Here is a 21,080-nt window from a genome sequence, read left to right as displayed (position 1 = left end):
ATAATAGAACTTCAAGCTGAGGCCATGATTGGTCACTAACCCGGGAGGCGGGTCAGGGCAGTCCCATTCCGCAGGTCAGAAGTGGGTCTGTCGACGCTTAATTTTATGGATCGCAACTCGGCATCAAAGCTCTTCTTTTGAGCCGTAATATTAACATAATGTGAATAGGCAATTGAAATTCAATCGCCAAGATAAGGAGATTTCCAGATCAGGGCCCCAGAATTCTACGCCCCAACTCTCCATGGTAAGCCGGGGTTATCTCGGTTGACGTTGAGGAATCCACTTGGTGAATTTTTCTTTACACACAAGCTTTCCCTTTCTTTCTTTTCTCAATTTCCATCTCGACACTGTCTATACGCGTCGGCATTATGATTCTCGATGGACAAAATCTATACCAGGAGCCGACTGACTCGGAGTCGGGATATAATGAAAAGAAGATGTTGGGAGATCAGAAGTTACAGTATCAGGATGCCTTTGGAAATGAAGAGGGTGCCGCTGTGAAGTACAAAACTATGAAGTGGTGGTAAGTGCATGCAACCAACAACCTTCGAGATTATAGGCTAATTCGGTAATAGGCAAACGGGAATGTGTAAGTGACTAGCACATGCGCATAATCACAACCATTGATCAACTCTGACCCGTTTATCTAGTCATGATCGCTGAATCCGTCTCTCTGGGTGTCTTGTCCTTGCCCAAGACCCTCGCCCAGCTCGGTCTTGCCCCGGCTCTCGTCCTCATTATCGGACTGGGAATTCTCGCTACCTATACCGGATACACAATTCACCAATTCCGCGCCCGATACCCCCATATCCAAAACTTGGCCGACGCTGGTGAGATTCTGTTCGGCACGTTCGGACGCGAACTGTTCGGTATCGGCCAGCTGCTCTTCTCAATTTTCATTATGGGTAGTCACATCTTGACTTTCAGTGTCATGATGAACACCGTCACCGACCACGGAACTTGCACCATGGTTTTCACCGCTGTCGGATTCGTCATCTGTTTCGTCTGCTCTCTGCCCCGTACGATGAAGAACATGACCTACATCTCGTGCATGTGTATGTACACCCCGAATTCAGCGCCAGCCCGGGATTCATCGCTAATTTACCATCCATCCTATAGCCTTCGCCAGTATCGTCACTGCTGTCATCATCACCATGGTCGCAGTCGGTGTTCAGAACCAGGGTGGTCAGAACCTCAAGGCTACCATCGACACCGATCTGTTCCAGGCCTTTAGCGCTGTCACTAATATCGTCTTTGCCTACTGCGCCCATGTGGCCTTCTTCGGTCTGCTCGCTGAGATGGAGGAGCCTAGGGATTTCCCCAAGGCTCTGGTCTTGCTGCAAACTTTCGAGATTTGCTTCTACACCGTTGCTGCCGTGGTGATCTACTATTACGTTGGCCAGGAGGTTACCTCTCCCGCTCTTGGATCGGCTGGTCCTATTCTCAAGAAGGTCGCTTACGGAATTGCCATCCCAACTGTATGTTTCCCCCTTCATCTGCTCCATCTCATATTCGGCTGCTGACCTTCTCGCAGATTATTGGTGCTGGTGTCGTTAACGGCCACATCGGTCTTAAGTACATTTACGTCCGCCTGTTCCGTGGCACTGACCGCATGCACAAGCGTGACTGGGTCGCCATTGGATCCTGGGTTGGCATTGCTTTAACTTGCTGGGTTATTGCCTGGATCATTGCCGATGCCGTTCCTGTCTTTAGTGATCTGCTGAGTCTGATTAGCTCGCTATTCGCTAGTTGGTTCAGTTACGGTCTTGGTGGTGTGTACTGGTTGCACATCAACAAGGGCAAGTGGTTCTCCTCCCCTCAGAAGATTGCACTCACTATCGTGAATGTGTGCATTATTCTGATTGGTGGTTGCATGTGTGGTCTTGGCCTTTACGTTTCCGGCAAGGCTATTCATGACAATGCCTCCAGCAACAGCTTCTCTTGTGCTAGCAATGCCGAAGTTTAAGCTTGTTGTTTGTATATAAAATGGTTTGATGTACACTTTCCAAGGTTGTTGCTGGGCGATATCATTTGATTTTAGTTATATAGATTTACGCATATAGATGTTGCACTTATAGCATTGAGCATATTTTCAAGATACCATTATTCTCGACGAGGAAGTGCTGGATAATACATCCATTATAGCTTCGGATACAAAGCGCAGAGAAAATTAATATTTGCATTAAACACAATAAGAATATTTTTGGAAGCGAGGTCCACACTGCGCAAGTGCAAGTCCGTGCCTGATCTCCGGTCCGAACAAGCGTAAGTGGAGTCAGATGGAGCTTGGCAGTCTAGATCTTCAAAATTGTTGAGAGAATTCGGTGAGATTGGAAAATTGTATTGAGAAAAGTTATATCCGCCAAGTCACGCTGATCTGCTCACTATAGAGAAAATATATACTATTATTATCCAAACCAGGAATATTGCATCCTATTATGCATCTGTCATGAAATCCAGGGGTATGCTCGAGTAATCTTAAGCCTTGCACATCCGGCCCGACTCTGAGACAGACCAGACATCACTGCCAACAGCCTTGAGGGCATAGAAAAACGACGAAGGATCCCACTTGCGCTTGACAGCGAGCAGACGGGGATAGGTGTTTCCAAAGAAGGTCTGCTGCCAGTTCGGCTGGCGGAAATTAGCTTCATTCTGGTAACAGCCGCTGTCTGGCGTGACAGCCTCGAGCTGAGGTACGTATTCGGTCGTCATCTTGTATTGTTCTGCGAGCATCTCGGACCATGGTGCGGTCTCGCTCCACGGTGTGCCGATTTGCATCGTCACTGCTGCGTTGCGCAGGGCTGGGAAGACTGCATTCGAGACGTTGACCGGGGCAGAGACGTTCATCCCCACTCCGACAGCAATCACGCCCGCCTGGGTCAAGTTGCGCAATGCTGAGCCCATCCCGTTGGGGTTCTGCTCGAGAGTCTTGCGGGGAATCAGACGTCCGCCGTACTGGTAGCTGGCCACGGCTAGGTTACCCCAAGGAAGAGGGCCCATGTACTTGTTATAGTGGTCATAGTACGAGTCGAACTGGCTGAAACTGGCTTTGTACTCGATGTTAAGCTTGGTGAGCTGTGAGGTGAACGGCCCAAGGATGGCTTTGACATCATCGGTGGTCTGGTTGTAGGCTGTAATGGGGTTGATGATGAAGACACTCGAAGTCATCTGGTAGATGACAGTAACACCCTGGTCGACCATGGCGGGCAATAGAGAGTGGAACTGCGAAACCGCCTCGTAGAAGGTATCAGTGGTGATATTTGCCGCGGTGAACTGAAGAGCGGCACCGGCAATGGGCGCGTCTTTGTGTGCCTTGACAACAATGGACATGACAACACCGTAGTTGCCAGCACCACCACCGCTCAGTGCCCAGAAAAGATCGGCATTCTCGGAGCGCGAGGCCTTGACCAGCTTACCAGCAGCGGTGACAACCTCGAACTCCAGGGTGTTATCAGCTCCAAGACCGAACTTGGTGCTGAGGGCGGAGTGACCGCCGCCTTGGGTGTAGCCACCGGCGAGACCGACCGTGGGGCATTCGCCAGTGACGACGACGAGGCCCTTGGCAGATGCGGCCTCGAGGATTTGGTAGCCAACTACACCGGCAGCAACCTTAAACGCAGGGCCCTGGTAGGTCGGACTCGACCAGTCCTTGTACTCGATATCATTCAAGTGGTGAGTCCATACAGAGAGGGCACCGGCACCGGTTGAACGACCAAGATAACTATATCATATCAGCATGGATATGTAGGAAGAGGGTTGAGGCAACTTACTCATGGCCGGTGTTACGGATAACAAAGCGGATGTTGTTATCGCGGGCAAAATTCACAGCAGCAACGACCTGGTCGCTAGAAGAGACGTTCACAGCGTAGTTCACATAGTTACCGAGGAGGCAGGGCTTGGACTGGGCGGTAAACGGATCGCAAGTCTGGTTGGCAAAGTACGTCTGCATCACCGAGGAAGAGGAATCAAGGCTGGTGGCGATTAGCGATGTCAATTTTCCCTGACTAGCATCACTTACTGGGGTTCTGGCTTGTTCCAGTTGGCCTGGAGCGCTGCACAGGCAGCAGCATCGTAGTTGGGTGCATGGCAGGGGGTTCCAATTGGTACGGTCGTAACCAGGCGACCACCGACCGTATCATTAAGTGAGGCCCAAGCCGATGGAGCAGGCCAGCAGCTATCACCCGGCAAACAGTGACAATTCGATGCAATGGCTGGTGCGGCAATAGCCACGAGGGAAGCCAATGCCCACTTCATGGTGGAGGAGATTGAAGGGTTAAGCTTGTCGAAAAATGGAGGCACAGGTGTCGATCACCTTGTTTTATTTATACAAAGTATGGACTTGGCATTCCTCGATAGAAAACAAATGTTGACATTGGCCCAATTCGGAGATGTTCCCTAGTGCGTCTAGTCCGATTGTGGGTACGAGGATTCCACCGGGATTAAACCGAGACATCTAGTTATAAGGCGTTCCTGCGCGGCAGTTGGGATCCACAGCCAGAAGTCGGATGGATATCCAATAGTTCAGGAAGATGATTCTTTTTTTTTGCCATCACTTGTGTATCTTCCAATTTCTGGTCTCTTCCCGGCTCGGAAGCGGACAGGCTAGGAAAAGCCGTGATCGGATCCAGCTTTTCAGTGTAACACAGATGAAATTAATCCAATCAGCGCTTTGATTTAGCGCCACTGAACTCCACTTTAGCGCTATTGCCTGAGATGTGGTGATTGCACCTTTAATATTTTATGCTTTGGTGGCTTGAAGCTTCGCACGTCTTGGAATTTCGCAGTTTACATATGTTATGCTGGTATTTATAGATGACATAAGTGATTAATCTTAACCTTGTAACCACAACTTTAAACGGTGTAATTGACATCATTTTGGAAGAACCACCTGCAGAACTCTTAGTCTGACCTTATTCGCTGATGAGATCACTCTTACTCAAAATTGGAGGCAGTTGGAGAAGAACTTCGCGAAATTGACGGAAACCTTGGAATGTACTAAAATAGACTGAAATAGAAATGATCGTCGAAAAGACAAGGTAAGGTTTGCTCAATCCAAGGTTATTAATTAACAAATCCATGGAACCACATATCATTTCTAGGGCTTTCATTTCCACATTGCTAGCCATTGGCTATGAATCAGATTTACCAAAGTTCCGGAAACTAAAGTCTATCTGGGGTTAATCACCGAGAGCACCTGTTGGTTCCTAACCTTCGTTCTTCACGGCTTACAGCTGAAGGGAGCCGTGGACTACTCCAACTGCAAATCCATTTATATGACAGGTCGCCTGTTTGACAATGCTGTCCCTTTAGCCCGTGTATATCCATACCATGTCCCAAACCAATCTCGGTCCAGCCCTAGAGAAGGGGATCTGGGCCGCCGTGGTCATTGCTGCAGTGATCGTTATTTTACGAATCTTTGCTAAAATCAAGATCGGACGGTTTGGCATCGACGATGGCTTGATGATCTTCGCTGAGGTAGATCTTCCTGGCAGTCCGCGCGTTAATCTCATAGACTGACTCCAATTTTCTCCAGATTTTGGCAATCGTATCAACAGTATTCTTGACCCTGTCGGTTAAGCATGGGTTCGGCAAGGATCTGGGAACAGTACCACTAGACGACAAGGAAGCGGTCTTGAAGAACATCGCAATCCAAGTGCCCATTGTCACCTTCAGCACCACCTTCGCCCGCTGCGCATTCATCCTCTACCTCCTCCCCCTCCTTGGAACCAACAAGTACTACCAGGCTGCGCTATGGGCTGTGATGGTGATACAATTCGCCGGGAACGTTGCATCGGCCGTGCTGCCACTTAGCATATGTCGCAATGTGGCCGCTCTATGGGACGCAGCAATCGCAGTCGCGACGACCTGTGGCGACTCGAATGCAGTCATCAAGTTCGCCTACTACTCCAATACATTCAATTCAGCCACTGATCTGTTTTTGGCTGCCTTCCCAACAATAATGTTCTGGAACTTGAATCTGAAACTACGCATCAAGATCGGTTTGATTGTTCTTCTCAGTTTGGGTATTGTGTAAGCGTCAGCCTCTACCAAAATCGCCTAACCACAATATGCTAACCCAATGTTATAGTGCAATGGTCGCATCCATCATCAAAACGACCAAACTGAACGCCGTCCCCAGCATCACCAATACCGGAGCTAGCGGAGGCATTGAACTAATTCGCTGGGGATACATCGAAAACGTCATTATCATCATCACCTCCTCGATCCCTTGCATCCGCCCCTTGATCGTCTCCTCCGTGCGCAAGATCTCCAACGCCAAATATTCCCGCTCGTACGAACTCAGCAGGACCTTCAATGGGCACAAATCTGCTGCTGTCCCAAACGAGACGAACCAATCGCGCCGCATGCGCAAGTTCAAGTCTGATATTGAGAATAATAGCGTCGACCGCATTTTGGATCAAAATCGGAGCACGCATACTAGTACATCTATAGGAGGTGCGCCTGATTCTCCTACTTTCTCTACTTCTGGTATCACTAAGCAGGTGGAAATTTTGGTTACATCAGATACTAGGCAACCTCCAATGGAGCATACGAGCGATGACTGATTTAGGGAGTTAGACCGGAGTCATTTTATATTTGATTTGTTCTAAAACAAGAACTCTTTTTGGGATTAGCGTACATCACGAATATATGTGAATCCCTGTGTGCACTACGAAAATCGCTAAGCCTATGTAAATTAGTCTCACACTAATCGATCTCCTTGTTCCCAGCCCTAGAATCCGATTTACCGAGACATACATACTAGTGCGAAGCCGGTGGGGGTCGAACACATCGGCTATATCAGATCCCCTACATGAACCAAAGATATGACTGGCTTGGTTAATCTACGGGGATCCTGCGCTGCGCGTGGTATCATTCGCTGGAGTGGGTATAGCTCGTTCTGATACTTTGAGAACCACAGGTGGAGCTGTGTACATACTACGGAGCACTAATGTCCCATTTAGCTACCGATTTCCCACTCATGCATAGCCCCACAATGCAAGAGTTATCTACTTTGTGCTGTTAATAGACAAGCGCCACTTTTTGCCGCGAGTATTCGAGCCCAGAATCGGACCAGTGGGGCCAGTTATAATTCTTCAGAAAAGCCAAATTTGGGAATATTAAAGTCTAGGTCGGAAAATGGTTGCCAACGAAATACCCCGGAGAATGCCAAGCCAGTGCTACAGGAGAAATGGAAATAACTGTTTCAATAAAAGCTCACAATGGAGTAAATTGAGAATTACTGAATAGGTGAGATGATCCCCTACATTTATGTTCAATATGCATATCTCATGGTGCCGTGCACGACGATACTGATGAGAAAGGATGGGGTAAAACACAAGCTTGACAAATTAAAAGTACGGAAATAACATAGCAGCTCTCTAGATCGGTATAATGGACCATGATCTCTGCGAGGGGATTTTCTTGATAATGGAAGTAGATCAATGAGAAGGGACGGCATGGGGGGAGGGAATGATAGATGTTAATGTGTAAATGTTCTGGAATACTACGTACTATTGTTAGACAAAAGAATAAGTATATAATGAGTTTAGTTAAACCAATATCTACAATTTTTACCATACCTTGTTCGTACGCTTGATTTCTGTCAATAAGTTCTAACTACTCGCAAGCACAAGTGTTCATCGTGCACGGATTATTATATTTCCGACCGGACACGCGCGGCTATGGCTCCAACTTTCTCACCGAACTCAAATCTTACGGTCGTGTATTTCCGATTGTCGTCATTCATCTCTTCACCAGGGACCTTTCACATAATGCATGCACCATGTTGGACATGCCGCAGTCGCACTATCCAATGTGACCAAACCAGCATCCCTTGCGCTAAGTGCGAGAAAGCTGGGCTGGAATGCTTTGAAAAAAGACCGCTACGATGGGTCGAAGGTGTGGCAATTCGGGGTAAAATGCGCGGTCGTGTTCTTGGAGGGGATCCTAAGGACTCTGGTAAAAATCCAGTTGCGCAGCTAAAGCGGAAACAAATCTTACACTCCTGCGCTAAGTCTTTGGCAACCAATATTACTCCCCCGTTCGCATTACAAGACCCTTGCATACACGATCTCGATTGGTCATCGAGATTCTACCTTGATTATTGTGGGTTTATAGAGACATTAATGTTCCCGTGGGTGCGCTAATGTCAGACAAAAGATAACGTACGCATCGCCAAGTTGTACATTCTATATGACAGTGAGAGGAACCCGTTTAGGACTTTACTCACTTACGCTATGGATGATTTAATCTTGCGAAAATGTATAATTGCTGTTGCGGCACGACACTTCGCCAATACAGGCCGGTCATTCGATCAGGCCGATGACGCTTTATCCCCTCGGTTTGTCAATGCCAATTTGGATGCACTCAATTTCAAAAAGCAAACTATCAAGGCATTGTCATTGTCATTGTCAATGTCCCACCTGGAGCGTTTTCACAAGGACAAGATAATGGCAACTATTCTCCTTCTAATTTTCCTTGATCTCCTCGAGTCTGGCATCGACGGTTGGAAATATCATCTCCATGGTGCAGAAGGCCTCGTCAATCTTTCTCACTCGCTGCTGAAACCTGGTGTCAGTGAATATGTCAACAGCGACCCTGGAGAGACAGTAGAGGAGACAAGGCGATTTATCGCCCGACAGTTTTCGCTGTATGCTTCTCCTTCTTCTCTCATCAATATATATCGTGATTTTTCGCTGACAGTAGTAGTATCTCAACCATCGGAGGTGCACTTTCGGATTCGAAGTCAAGGCCTGAGTTATGTATCAATTTTGATGAAAGCAGGTATCAAGAGTCCATGATTAGAAGCTTTCTGGGATGTCCTGGATTCCTTCTGGGAGCTATCCGTTACTTCTCCAACCAAAGATACATGATTGAGAACTTATACATACACGGTGATATCTCGCTTCACGAGCAGATACGAAATACTCTGACCATGCTTGAGCTGACAGTAAACTTTGATTGTCTGAAATGGGCGTCAGATTCCGTGCAACCAATAGCTTCCTCGACAGTGGAGATTCAGAAGCTTTTTTTGCTATCTCAAGCATACAGAACTGCCACGGTGCTCTATGGAAACCGAGTCCTTTGTGCTTTCAAGACATCAACCAGGACCATAGCATTTGACAACAAAGAGTTAGTGTCACGATTACTTGACGTGATCGACTCTCTCAAATGCGACGCGGCTTTGTTCAAGTGCCTACTGTGGCCGACCTTCATTGCCGGTCTTGAATGCCAGTCTCATAGCGAGCAAAAGCTGGTCATTAAATCTCTAAAGATGCTTTGGAATCTGACCTGTTGTTTGAATGTGATAAACGCTTCAAGAATTTTGCATGACTATTGGAAGCGAAAGCATTTCGATAGCAATCTGGCGCCAGAGGAATCTGAATTTCATGTGATAGAACAAGGCTGGCTGCTAATTTGATCTATGGTATTACTTCTATGGTCATCTATATCTTGAATTCTGTAATTTCGAATTGCTCCCAGATTGCAGCGTGGTTAGCGTTGCTTGTTTGATGATACGGGGCCCTGGAATTCCCTTGAGCTTCTTGGTCACGAAAAGGAATGCCGGAACGAGTCTGAGCTTTTCCAGCCATCAGTGGCAATGAACGCCTCGAAACGAAACTACTAAATGCTGATAAATCCCGTCCTGTGTGGATCTAGTGAAGAGCGTCATAGCGCCACACAAAGAAGCTCCGACAGTATGCCGTCTGAGATCAAAGGCATTTTTTTCCTCGATCGAATTAACGATGAATTCGTAGCTATGGAACTCACCTTCTATCTAACATCCTAACTACCGGGGTTTAAGTACCTGATTTATCATGCACCCCAAGATACATCTCTTCAAACAAAATAAATTCCATCAATTTTCTCACAGAAGGTGCACGTAAAGTCTAGGCGTTTCACACAAGTGAATTTTAAATGGAATTGTATCTATAATCCATGTGAGGTAGAAAAGACTGTGAATGGCATGTGTCATCGCAAATTTGCCCCGGATGACCAAGTTGCCACCAAAGCCCCACATGCCATAACTTCCTAGTCGGGTATAGTTCCACCCTTAATCGACTTCAGCAAACTTATAGGGTCCGAGAACTATCCACGCACGAATATTTAAAGACTTCATCCCGTCCCTTTTGGTTACACTCTCAGCTATCAACTGCCTTCAACTTCCACTCAGAACCTTTCTCATTCTTCCAACTCTTTCCATTACACCATGTGCCACCAAGAAATCGCTGCCAATGGCTGGACCAGCATGCCGGCCAATGCGGGCGCCATCTTTGGTGACCAGCCTTTCATCAATAAACCGGAGTCCCTCTCTCTCAGTGACATCAAATTCCCATTTGATGACCCCACGGTTGCAAAGACTTTGAAGTATGCAAAGGAAGCCCTGCATCCCGAAACCTTCAACCATTCAATGAGGGTCTACTTCTATGGTATGCTTGCATGTGGTGCATAGCTCTAGTAATTCCAAGCTTCGTATCTAACCTCTGCTTAGGAATGGCCATCACTAAGCAGCAGTTCCCCGAGCAAGCTGCTGCTCTTAACCCGGTGACTTGGGCTTTGACATGCTTGCTACACGATCTCGGCACGGCCGAGGAAAATCTGACGGCAACCCGGATGTCCTTTGATATCTACGGGGGAATCAAAGCCCTGTATGTTCTCAAGGATTTCGGCGCCACTACAGATCAAGCCGAGGCAGCTGCTGAAGCCATCATCCGACACGAGGATATGGGAGTCGATGGAACGATCACATACATTGGCCAACTTATCCAGCTGGCCACGACTTACGACAATACCGGTTTCCATCCGCACGTCAAGGATTTCGGTGAACTAATCCACAAAAACACTCGCACTCAGATAAATGAGGCCTATCCACGCATCAAGTGGTGTGAATTTTTCTCCAGCGTCATTCGCAAAGAGGAGAAGATCAAGCCCTGGTGCCATTCGACCCATCTTGTCAACTTTGACAATGAGATTGAGGCCAACACCCTTATGAAGCAGTGGGAGTGAGAACTGATTACGCAAAGCTCTCTGCTTTATAGCTTCGGGCTAACAAATAACCGTTGTATGAATGGTGATGTTAGTGTGACATACAATATCAAATTAACATTATTTGGGTTATCCGCAGAATTTCGTACGGGCTTTTCCTACTTTACTAATCCACTTAAACTCCTTGTAGTCTAGCTAGTAAACTTCCCTTTCCCCGTTGTCTTCTAATTCGATTTATAATTTTGTTATATCCCATAAGCCTTCCGCATATTGAACGCTCCACACTTTGATCACCTTCTTTTTAGTTAGGAATTAAGGTTTAAACTTTGAACTCTCCGAGGTCTAATTAACTAGCGTATTGTTCTATATTTATCTTCTTGTAGCTCGACTTGTAATATTGCTTTATCTAAATGGCGCTCCCTAAATTGGATTCCCTAGATTACGATCACTTGTACTGCAAAATAAATGAGGATTAAATAATAGCGTGCTAGGAGTTGCCAACGCGTGTTAAAGGCCAATTAATGCTGGTGAAAGCATGAAGATCAACGGACAAGAGATGATTTACAGCCGGTAATTAAACAATTGATTGTCTTAGAAATCTGTCTACACCATAGTCGAAAAGAATACTGTAACCAACCGATTGGGACCATCATCAACCTGTAAGAGTATACAGTTTCACTGAAAGGTGTAAGACCTGTCAATGGGATAAGATACAATGGTTCTTGGGAGGAGGAAAAATGGAATGTATTGTCTCTTAGTGATCAAGACTAATTCTGGCAAGAATTAAGAGGGTCCTGGACTATATGGAAAGGTGACCCACTATTGTTTCGATACTGATTCTTGGCAGTCACGTGGGCGTCCGCGGATCGGAATACCCGATATACCGACGAGTGCAGGTCAGCTGACTTCCAGTTTCCAAGTTGAAAGGATCTTTTATCCTTTACAATTATTCCTCCCTTTTCCAGGCAGATGTCCCCATCTGTCACATGGAAGGTGATGAGAGAAATACTAGCAAGACAGGGATAAAGATAAGTTGAGAATATGGTGGTCCTCAAAGTAACGGTCTCATCCCTGTAAGTCGTAATGTTTCTTTGTGTGAAAACAGACTTAAGAGTGAATCTGTCCCTTTTCTCGTTCTTTCGGAATCGATTCAATAGTCATGCCAACAATTGCAGGATCCCCCGGGAATCGCCGCAAAAAGTTGTTGATTCCTCTTCCACGTAAGAATACGTGGTGCATGTGTTGCCTGCGCGTGTCCAACCGCGATTGGGAATTAAAGGGGGATGGGATTCGTCACCCCTTCAAGGTTGGGTGCATTTCCGATACTGCTCAGTCTAAATCGTGTGCCCATTGTGCGAAGCAACATAAAGTTTGCGAATCTGTGAGTATTCGGTGTCGAGTCGATAGGTTTCCTGCGCATTTTTGTTCTAACCTTGCTTGGTTTTCAGGTTCCCGAGGGTATTGAGGGTAACCGTTTTGAGCTCCTGTCTCTTCTCGCCTGGTCCGAACACATCTGGTTAACTTCTGAGGGTGAATATGGTGCTTCTCTTGATCAGCGTGATGGGGATGGTGACCCTGTCGAGTTCGCCTTGCCTTGGGACCTGATCGTGGCCGTTTCGGAGGCAGTTCGAGATCTTGTTGCTGGGTTCGATAACCTGGTAAAGAATCATAAGCATCTTCATCATCTTACTGGCACGCGTGTTCCTCTTGTGAGTTAGGTTGACCTCGGTCTATGAATTTATCTATTGACCCGTTTTCTTAGGCCGTTCACGATTCCTATAACCAGTGGGTTGCTGATCGGCGCTCTTCCTTGGTTCGTGACACTCGTACGGTTGTGCACGACTGGGATCGCCTTGCCGTAGAGGCTTCGATCCGGGGTCGACTCGTGGGTTCGGAGGAGTCGGTTCACGCTTGGCACGGGGCCGTGGTTTCTTTTAAGGCCGTCGTTGAGCACGCAATCTCTGCCCATGTCGTTGATCCCGTTGTTTCCGCTGCTCTGGCAATGCACCTAAGCTATTTCCCTTTTGCTTGGGAGTTGTGAGCTTGTGTGGTTTTGTTTTCTCTTTCCTTACTTTTTCTGATATATTCTAAAGGATATGCCCGAGCGCACATTCTCTCACTCGGCCAAAAGACCATTATATCAGAGCTCGTGCTCTGATATGCCCGGGACCAATATATATAGTATCGCACATAGTTTATCCGTGACACAACCACAGGACTACCAAATTTCAGATCTCACCTATTCTCTTTGTCGTAGGCTTTGCGATCGTAGGTTGGCTGTTCTGGTAGCAACGCGGGAAGTTTATTGGGCTGGAGAAGAACCTAAGGAATATTACACAGCACCCCTACCTTAAAGAAGAATACGAATCCAAGCTAATATGCTCTACATAGTGAGTGGCATACTTTAACTGCTTACAGACGGCTTATTAGGCCCCAGCTTATTTTGCAGGTTTAGATCCCTATGGATCACGGAGTTAAAGTAATAGATAGTAATCTAACTTTTTCACGATTTAGATGGACGTGGGACCATCATTAATATAATGCTTACTGACTTATTCTTCTACTATATCCGTGAACGAAAATAGTATATAACACTTACCGGAAGATAATATACTTTTCGCTTAATTAAGTTAAGACAGTTAAGAATATAAAATAGTTATCTAATGGCTTAGCCATCCGTAACCCGCCTAATCGACTTTCTGATTTATACCATATTCCTCGGTGGGATGCCTAAGCTGGAGTAAGCTATATCTAGGTGGGATTTTAATGTTATGATGCTAGCGGAAGGTGCGATAGAAGAACTCACGTAGGCTTCTCCAAACCCCAATTTAGGAAAGTAATCTGCAGGTGGTTCCTGCATACAAGAAAGTAAATTATATAAATGACGGGACGGGAAAGGTGTAATTCCGGCTGACAAGCTATAAGGATGGGGTAAAACACAAGCTTGACAAATTAAAAGTACGGAAATAACATAGCAGCTCTCTAGAACGGTGTAATGGACCATGATCTCTGCGAGGGGATTTTCTTGATAATGGAAGTAGATCAATGAGAAGGGACGGCATGGGGGGAGGGAATGATAGATGTTAATGTGTAAATGTTCTGGAATACTACGTATTCTTGTTAGACAAAAGAATAACTATATGAGTTCAGTTAAACCAAGCTTACTAGAAGTAATAAACCGTCAAGTTTGAATGAAATTTAAAGGTGTGATCTAAAATACAGACAATAGTGATGCGACCATATGGCAAGAGGGGGATTTCCCAATGAATTAAATAAAGAAAGCAAAAAACATACAACAGCATGTCTAAGGTGGTGGTCACCTAGCGCTCACGGTCCGGGCGTGGGCGGCTCGCCGCTCTATTCAGGGCACTCAGGGCAGATATTCACCCACCTAAATATTCCTCATCTTAATATTCAGCCCGTGTAGTAAAAGGTACATTTCCTATCTGTAAAGGTATACAGTTTTCAGGTGTAAGGCCTGTCAACCGGGTAAGATACAATGACTTAGAGAGGAATGGAATTGTATTGTATGTGTGTGCCAAGACTAATTCTTGCCAGAAGGAAGAGGGGATTTAGGGGAATCCCCGACTATGTGTACTGCCACGCTCACGTGGGAGCCATGTGACGATTCCTCGGCGATTCATTCCTGATACCTGACCGATGCGGTCAGGTGACTCCGTCTCTATGTTGTAAGGATCTTTATCCGTTACAGTATCATAGCTTATTAGATTCGAGTGAAAATTGGAAAGCCATATATCAGCCGCTAATATACGGGTACTAGGAGGTGAGTTAATAATTAGTATATACCTCTACGTAAACGATAATTAAACATACTAGAGATAGGAATAATAGTTTACTTCTTGACCCCACATATAGTGTGAAGTAGTAACATGTCTATTCCCCTAGTTAACCTTATTCTCGGGGTCTTATAGAAGTGTCATTTTCTACAGGAGCGAGTTATACTCGCCAGTACGCATTGACTGAATGACCTTGTGGGAACTAGGACAGTGGATTTGCATGTCGAATTTGCTGAATGCAAGTTGTCTGAGAGTGAGATTCCCTTGGTAAACCCCTTGAGCTGTAATAAGGCTGTGGACCAGATCGTCTGGAATCTCCTTAGGAGGCTGCACAGTAGTAGAAGACCACTGTTTATCGGAGACGTATGAATAGTGGCAACTAAGCATCTACAAACATTCAGGAACCCAACACCAATATTCAAGCAATTGGCTGGGAGCTTCAACGAAACCTGCAACTGTTCGATGTCCGTGGAATATCGCATACTTGGATCTTCCGAGTAGATCATGAATGCCTTTCCAAGCATTAGTCTAATAAGTTCAAGATTTCTGGTGTTAATCTCACTTACCGTGGCCTAATTGCTACATGTCTGCTTGTTGGAATAAGCTATTAAGAACTGGAGAGATATAAGAGTTTTTCATTGTTCGTAACAGGAGCTGTATAATTGGTTCAACGCTCCACAATCAAACTCAAAGCACAGAAACAGACCACCTGTAAAGATGATTGCAATAATCTCACCTCGGACATCATAACAACGTGGCGTTAGACCTGTTTGGAGTCGCAATACTGGCGCCATTCCATAGCATATCCAGCCGTCTTTGACGGAAAGGCCTCCATTGAAGTCAGTATCACCCAGCTTAATAAGACCCAGGTTGGTGGAGACAAATTGACCATCTTCTGAAAAACTTAGAGCTGTAACTGGATTTGGCATTTCAATATCATGGCGCCATTCCCGAAATTTGCGGAGAGCGCCCAAAGACCTTCCCAGTAGTCTTACCGAGCGCAGGGAGGCATCAACATCCCACAGTTTGATAGCTTCGTTGGAGGCTGAAGCGATCTGCTTGCCATCTGGAGAGAATGCTATAGCCCAAACTGTTCCTGAGTGGCCGTCCAGAGTTTTCAAATGGCTGCCTGTCCTTGTATCCCAGAGCCGGACTGTTCTGTCATCAGAGGCTGAAGCGATCTGCTTGCCATCTGGAGAGAATGCTATAGCCCAAACTGTTCCTAGATGGCCGTCTAGAGTCTTCAGATGGCTGCCTGTCCTTGTATCCCAGAGCCGGACTGTTTTGTCATCAGAGGCTGAAGCAATCTTCCTACCATCCGGAGAGAATGCTACAGCCTCAACGTAGTCCAAGTGTCCTTCTAAAGTCTTCAGATAGTTGCCTGTCCTTGTATCCCAGAGCCGGACTGTTTTGTCATCAGAGGCTGAAGCAATCTGCCTACTATCTGGAGAGAATGCTATTGCCTTAACCCAGTCCAAATGACCTTCTAGAGTCTTCTGGTAGTTACCTGTGCTAGGATCCCACAGCCGGACGGTTGTGTCAGCAGAGGCTGAAGCAATCTTCCTACCATCTGGAGAGAATGCTACTACCCAACCTAAGTTTGAGTGGCCTCTTGAAGTCTTTAGAAATCCGGGTGCGTACGGGCCCCATAGCTGTTTGCTATCCGGATAGGATAATACAGCCTTAACAGGGACCAAATGACCATCTGGAGCCTTCTGATGATCGTCTATGCTAGCATCCCACAGCCGGATTGATTTATCAAAGGAGGCTGAAGCAATCTGCTTGCCATCTGGAGAGAATGCAACAGCCAATACCGCGTCTGAGTGGCTTTCCAGAGTCTTCTGATGGTCACCTGTACTAGCATCCCATAGCCGGATTGTTTTGTCGCCAGAGGATGAGGCTATCTGCCTGCCATCTGGAGAGAATGCTATACCCCAAACCCGGCCTATATGGCCTTCTAGGGTTTTTAGACAAATGCCTGTGCTGACATCCCATAGCCGGATAGTTGTATCACAAGACGATGAAGCGATCTGCATGCTATCTGGAGAAAATGCTACAGCTGTAACATGGGCTGAGTGACCTTCCAGAGTTTTTTGATGGTTGCCTGTGCTAGTATCCCATAGCCGGACTGTTGTGTCAAAGGAAGCGGAAGCCATCTTCCTACCATCTAAAGAAAATGCTATAGCCAATACCGCGTCTGAGTGGCTTTCCAGAGTCTTCTGATGGTCACCTGTACTAGCATCCCATAGCCGGATTGTTTTATCCATGGAGGCTGAAGCAATCTGCTTGCCATCTGGGGAGAATGCTATAGCCATGACCCCCCTTGAGTGGCCTTCCAGAGTTCTCAGATGTTCACCTATACTAGCATCCCACAGCCGGATTGTTTCATCGATGGAGGCTGAAGCAATCTGCTTGCTATCTGGGGAGAATGCTATAGCCTCAACCCAGCCTGAGTGGCCCTCTAGAATCTTTATACAGTTGCCTGTGCTGACATCCCATAGCCGGATAGTTGTGTCAACAGATGCTGAAACAATCCGCTTGCCATCTGGAGAAAATGCTACAGCTGTAACATGGCCCGAGTGACCTTCCAGAGTCTGAAGTAAAGGATCCCATATCCTTTCCACTTGCGGGATTCTTCTTAACCACTTAGAAGCCTTCCTGAGGTTATATTTATCTCTGACAAGACATCTTTCCGGGCTGAAAACAATCACAGAGCTGTACATTTGGAGTGGCCAGGCTGATATTGTTTGGTAGTGACGCATTAAAACACGGTTAGCGTCATACACCAGAGCTTGTAACGAAGGGTTCTAAGAAACGATTTTTAGTCACCAATCCTCGATGCCAGGGAACAAAACCTACTTCAACAATTCTTGCTAATGTCCCTAGAGAGAATATGGCGCGTGGCAGCCTACCTAGCAAGCTTAGGCACTCCAGCCACTCTGGAAACTTCAGGCGGATAAACATCATAATTTCTCCTCGGTCATCGAGAGCGCTTCCCAACAGTGTAGTGTGCTTTGCAGCTTCGAGGTGTTCCGCCCAGAGGGTGGCAGCATAATCCAGTGTCTCCAGAACTGCACCCTTATCACCAAAATCCCTTTCTTCCAGACATTTTAATCGTAGACCCGAACTAGGCAACGGTAACCCGACAAGGTTAGGCACTAGGATTGTTGACATATAAGCTAGACAGCTTAAAGCAATATCCCCATGTCCATATTGGTCATAAGAGTGGAGTCGAGGTAATTCAGCTAAGAAGTCTCGAGATGATTGATGAACAAATTCGATGGTAGTACCTCGCATTTTGATGAACGATGCACATCGGTCCACTACGTGATCGCTTTTGATCTCGCTCTCAGAGAGGCCGGTCACACTGGATACTTCCTCCCTCTTCAGAGGCCGATAAACCAGCATCATCACCTTAAGGAGCCGCAGACAGGCATGAACAGTGGCTGCTTTACCTTTAAGAATATGCTGAAGCATGCGCTCATAAAAGGGGTGCAGCCCTGGTGGCAAGTCTTGAATTGCCAGCAACGCCTGACCTGGAGGAAGTCGTTCACCACTCCCATCACTCTCGAGCCTTTTACATACCAGGCCGACCCATAAAAATGTTCCTTCAGCCCGTTTCAGCAGTTCAGATTGTAGTTTTTGCGGCATTTGCTGCCCATAACGGTGAACTGGGTAGAGATCACCGACCTTGTGCCTGACATAGGTTTTGATGGCTTCCTCGAGGTGGTCCGAGTTAAGCTCTAAGCCGATTCCAACCTGTTCGGTGGTAGTGAGCAATTCACGGTCAGCATCGTCTAGCGGCCGACTCGTCAACAGCCATCTAACATTGGAATAATCAAGTCCAGTTCGAACAATAATCCTCAAAAACTCAGCCATTCCCTCGTTCCGACACTCATCAAGAGCATCCACGACCACGTACACCTTCTGGTGCATACAATGGTTTATCATTTCTAAGAAGATATCCCAGAGTACTCGCCACGAAGAAATATTTTCTTTGAAACATGCATGGGTTTCATCCCAGCGGCGCTGAAGTAACTCCAGAAGCTCTTTCCGCTGCCGTATAAGCTGCTGAATGAGGCCTTTAATGATCCCTTCAATGGAGTTGAGCTCATAATCAGCATTCTGGCAGAAGAAGTATACGACAATTGAAGAATCGTCTTGCGAGAGCTGCTCAACAAGACCAATTGTCATCATGGTTTTCCCTTTACCAGCACCACCCCTAATCCAAAGGAGGCGAACATCATCTTCCTTCTGCCAAAGGCAATATTGCGGATTTTGAAAAATCCATTCAATGGCCGTGAAAATCAACTTATCCTTGCTTTCCTTCAGTCGATTCTTAACGACAAATGGATCAGGGCATTGCAGTGCTTGCAAGTAAGGCGGATTCACAAGATTATTATCACGGGGGGCTGTATCTCGACTTAGCTTTATATTTTGGCCAGTCAAAGAAGGAAGACGTCTTACCAGAAGGAGACACAACAGAGCTGACATTTCGGCTAACAGGAAGACTCGAGAGAAGAATTCTTGCATACGCTGCTGCAGTAAGCGCTGCATATGGTTGCCATTTTTTAAGTTTATGAGAGTCACAATAGTCGCAAATGCCTCGTATCACAAGTGTTGGAAGCCCATCCATAAGGCCTGCTGCCTCCATCTCAAAGCAGAGTATCCCATACTGTTCAGCTAGACGGTCTCGAGTTTCAGAATCCTTCATAACTTGGTCTCCTGATGCAATCAACCCATAATGGATATAGGGTGCCCTTGTACCACGCGGCTGTCGGTGCACTAATCTGGCTTTGTCACAGTTTGCGCAATCATTTTCGTTGTCAGCGTGATGATAGGAGGAGGAGAAGAGAAGGTCGGTTTGCTGATCCGGAGGCGAAAAACTGCCCTTCATATCAGGGTTTTCTTCCAGGACCTTTTCCACAATTCTCAAAATAACAGCTTCTCTTTCGGTTATTTGCTTTGCCTCCAGTTGCGCCATGTGCGTCAGAAGAACCTGTGGTGGTTTATTCAGGCTGCCTGTTGGCGTGAACTGTCCGCCTTGAACTGCCTTGCCATAATCATATTGCATCACCCCACTATGCTTCCCAACCGGCTTGCAAACTACCACATCACCTAATCGGATGTCATCGCTTCTGCGTGGGACCCCTCCTCCGATACCCACCATTAGTCCAAACTCGACCTGAGTAAAGGTTGAACGCAAGTAGGACACAACAGTGGCAGCAGATACCGTTCCATACACGCCGGTCGGTAGGCAGGCAACAACAATGCAATGACCGTTCAGTTCACCAAGGACGTAGGCATTCGAGTCATTTGATGGCTGAGGCAGGGGGTTGTGGATCTTGTCTAGCATGACCCTAGCCGCTGCCACCTCTAGCGGCAAGGCGCATATCCAGGCGATTGTGTAGTCTGCGTGCTTGAAGAAAGTCATTTCCCCTGATTCGACGAATGACAAACAAAGAAAAACTCGGGGCCTAAACTGTCCAGCGAATCCATAAATCTGGATGTGGACAATGTCTGCTGATTTACAAAAACATAACTCGCAAAGGGGGTGGGGTAAATCTGCCTTGAGTTGCCCGTGCAGGTGCCAAGAATCCAATGTTTCAAATCCTGCGCTGATACCCAATTATATAGCACTAAGCAGGTTGACCGTGCAATTCCAATTGGTTGATCCGCTTATAAAGCTTTCTTAAAATCGGCCGGGCGTGCGCCGCCTCCGTCGTCGTGCGGTATGGATTGTGGCTTCCTTTGTTCTTTGGCCGGAAGAAAGGATCGGATATTAGACCATCCCAATTCCCTTTTACCCGGCTACTAGTTACGGGCTTTATTCCCTAGTTACTTCGTATCCTAAGGGTACCATGAGAAGACCACGACTTTTGTGATATCTCATCTCGTGATTCTTTGCTGTCTGAAAATGATTGGCTCTTAGTGGCTCATCGGTGGTTGTGTTCCCCGCGATTGATTGGTCACTAGCATGTCCGTAACAGAAACTCCGATAAAGTGATATCAGGGGTAGTGCTCGCCAATAATTGACGGGTGGAACTCTCGCGATCTGCAAATGTCAGCCGGTGATATAATTTGGCCTTGATGAAAATCTCTACCTTTGGTGCGAGAAAATGAATCGTCTCAGTGTTTTTTTGACGTGCTAGCATATATAAAGTTAAAGGTCTCTTTATAGGGAGAGTTAAATCAAGCACATCATTGAAATAGGGCTGATACTTCTCAATAGTTAGTAAGTCATATCCTTCCAAGCACGCTAATATTAATCTTGTGACCTCCATCTTTATTTAT

General features: G+C 46.5%; 7 protein-coding genes across 7 annotated transcripts; 5 read left to right on the top strand and 2 right to left on the bottom strand.

The window, feature by feature from the left end:
- Positions 1-368: 368 nt before the first annotated feature.
- Positions 369-1,966, top strand: N7447_004984 (Amino acid transporter transmembrane; the record flags this gene model as incomplete). The annotated part of the gene is made up of 5 exons (XM_057229246.1): positions 369-523; positions 576-589; positions 651-1,055; positions 1,120-1,478; positions 1,535-1,966. The coding sequence occupies 5 exons, from the start codon at positions 369-371 to the stop codon at positions 1,964-1,966; spliced, it is 1,365 nt and encodes a 454-aa protein (XP_057084336.1).
- Positions 1,967-2,478: 512 nt separating this feature from the next.
- On the bottom strand, positions 2,479-4,254 carry N7447_004983 (putative isoamyl alcohol oxidase; the record flags this gene model as incomplete). Its single annotated transcript, XM_057229245.1, has 3 exons — positions 2,479-3,721; positions 3,771-3,971; positions 4,019-4,254. The coding sequence occupies 3 exons, from the start codon at positions 4,252-4,254 to the stop codon at positions 2,479-2,481; spliced, it is 1,680 nt and encodes a 559-aa protein (XP_057084335.1).
- A 1,074-nt stretch (positions 4,255-5,328) lies between these two features.
- Positions 5,329-6,566, top strand: N7447_004982 (uncharacterized protein; the record flags this gene model as incomplete). Its single annotated transcript, XM_057229244.1, has 3 exons — positions 5,329-5,475; positions 5,534-6,030; positions 6,089-6,566. 3 exons carry the CDS (start codon positions 5,329-5,331, stop codon positions 6,564-6,566), a joined length of 1,122 nt encoding a protein of 373 aa, XP_057084334.1.
- A 1,209-nt stretch (positions 6,567-7,775) lies between these two features.
- Positions 7,776-9,424, top strand: N7447_004981 (Zn(II)2Cys6 transcription factor; the record flags this gene model as incomplete). The annotated part of the gene is given in 3 exon segments (XM_057229243.1): positions 7,776-8,141; positions 8,157-8,653; positions 8,710-9,424. 3 exon segments carry the CDS (start codon positions 7,776-7,778, stop codon positions 9,422-9,424), a joined length of 1,578 nt encoding a protein of 525 aa, XP_057084333.1.
- Positions 9,425-10,213: 789 nt separating this feature from the next.
- N7447_004980 (uncharacterized protein) lies at positions 10,214-11,010 on the top strand (the record flags this gene model as incomplete). The annotated part of the gene is made up of 2 exons (XM_057229242.1): positions 10,214-10,433; positions 10,496-11,010. 2 exons carry the CDS (start codon positions 10,214-10,216, stop codon positions 11,008-11,010), a joined length of 735 nt encoding a protein of 244 aa, XP_057084332.1.
- Positions 11,011-12,148: 1,138 nt separating this feature from the next.
- On the top strand, positions 12,149-13,030 carry N7447_004979 (uncharacterized protein; the record flags this gene model as incomplete). Its single annotated transcript, XM_057229241.1, has 3 exons — positions 12,149-12,370; positions 12,438-12,698; positions 12,752-13,030. The coding sequence occupies 3 exons, from the start codon at positions 12,149-12,151 to the stop codon at positions 13,028-13,030; spliced, it is 762 nt and encodes a 253-aa protein (XP_057084331.1).
- Positions 13,031-14,933: 1,903 nt separating this feature from the next.
- N7447_004978 (uncharacterized protein) lies at positions 14,934-20,220 on the bottom strand (the record flags this gene model as incomplete). Its single annotated transcript, XM_057229240.1, has 6 exons — positions 14,934-15,134; positions 15,182-15,298; positions 15,353-15,358; positions 15,572-17,593; positions 17,646-19,198; positions 19,254-20,220. 6 exons carry the CDS (start codon positions 20,218-20,220, stop codon positions 14,934-14,936), a joined length of 4,866 nt encoding a protein of 1,621 aa, XP_057084330.1.
- Between the last annotated feature and the right edge of the window lie 860 nt (positions 20,221-21,080).

Source organism: Penicillium robsamsonii, assembly GCF_028829455.1.
Source record: "Penicillium robsamsonii strain IBT 29466 chromosome Unknown utg000003l_segment0_segment0, whole genome shotgun sequence".
NCBI classification, from domain to species: Eukaryota; Fungi; Ascomycota; class Eurotiomycetes; order Eurotiales; family Aspergillaceae; genus Penicillium; species Penicillium robsamsonii.
The sequence above is the reverse complement of the archived record's forward strand: the minus strand, read 5'-3'. Positions and strand labels throughout refer to the sequence as shown.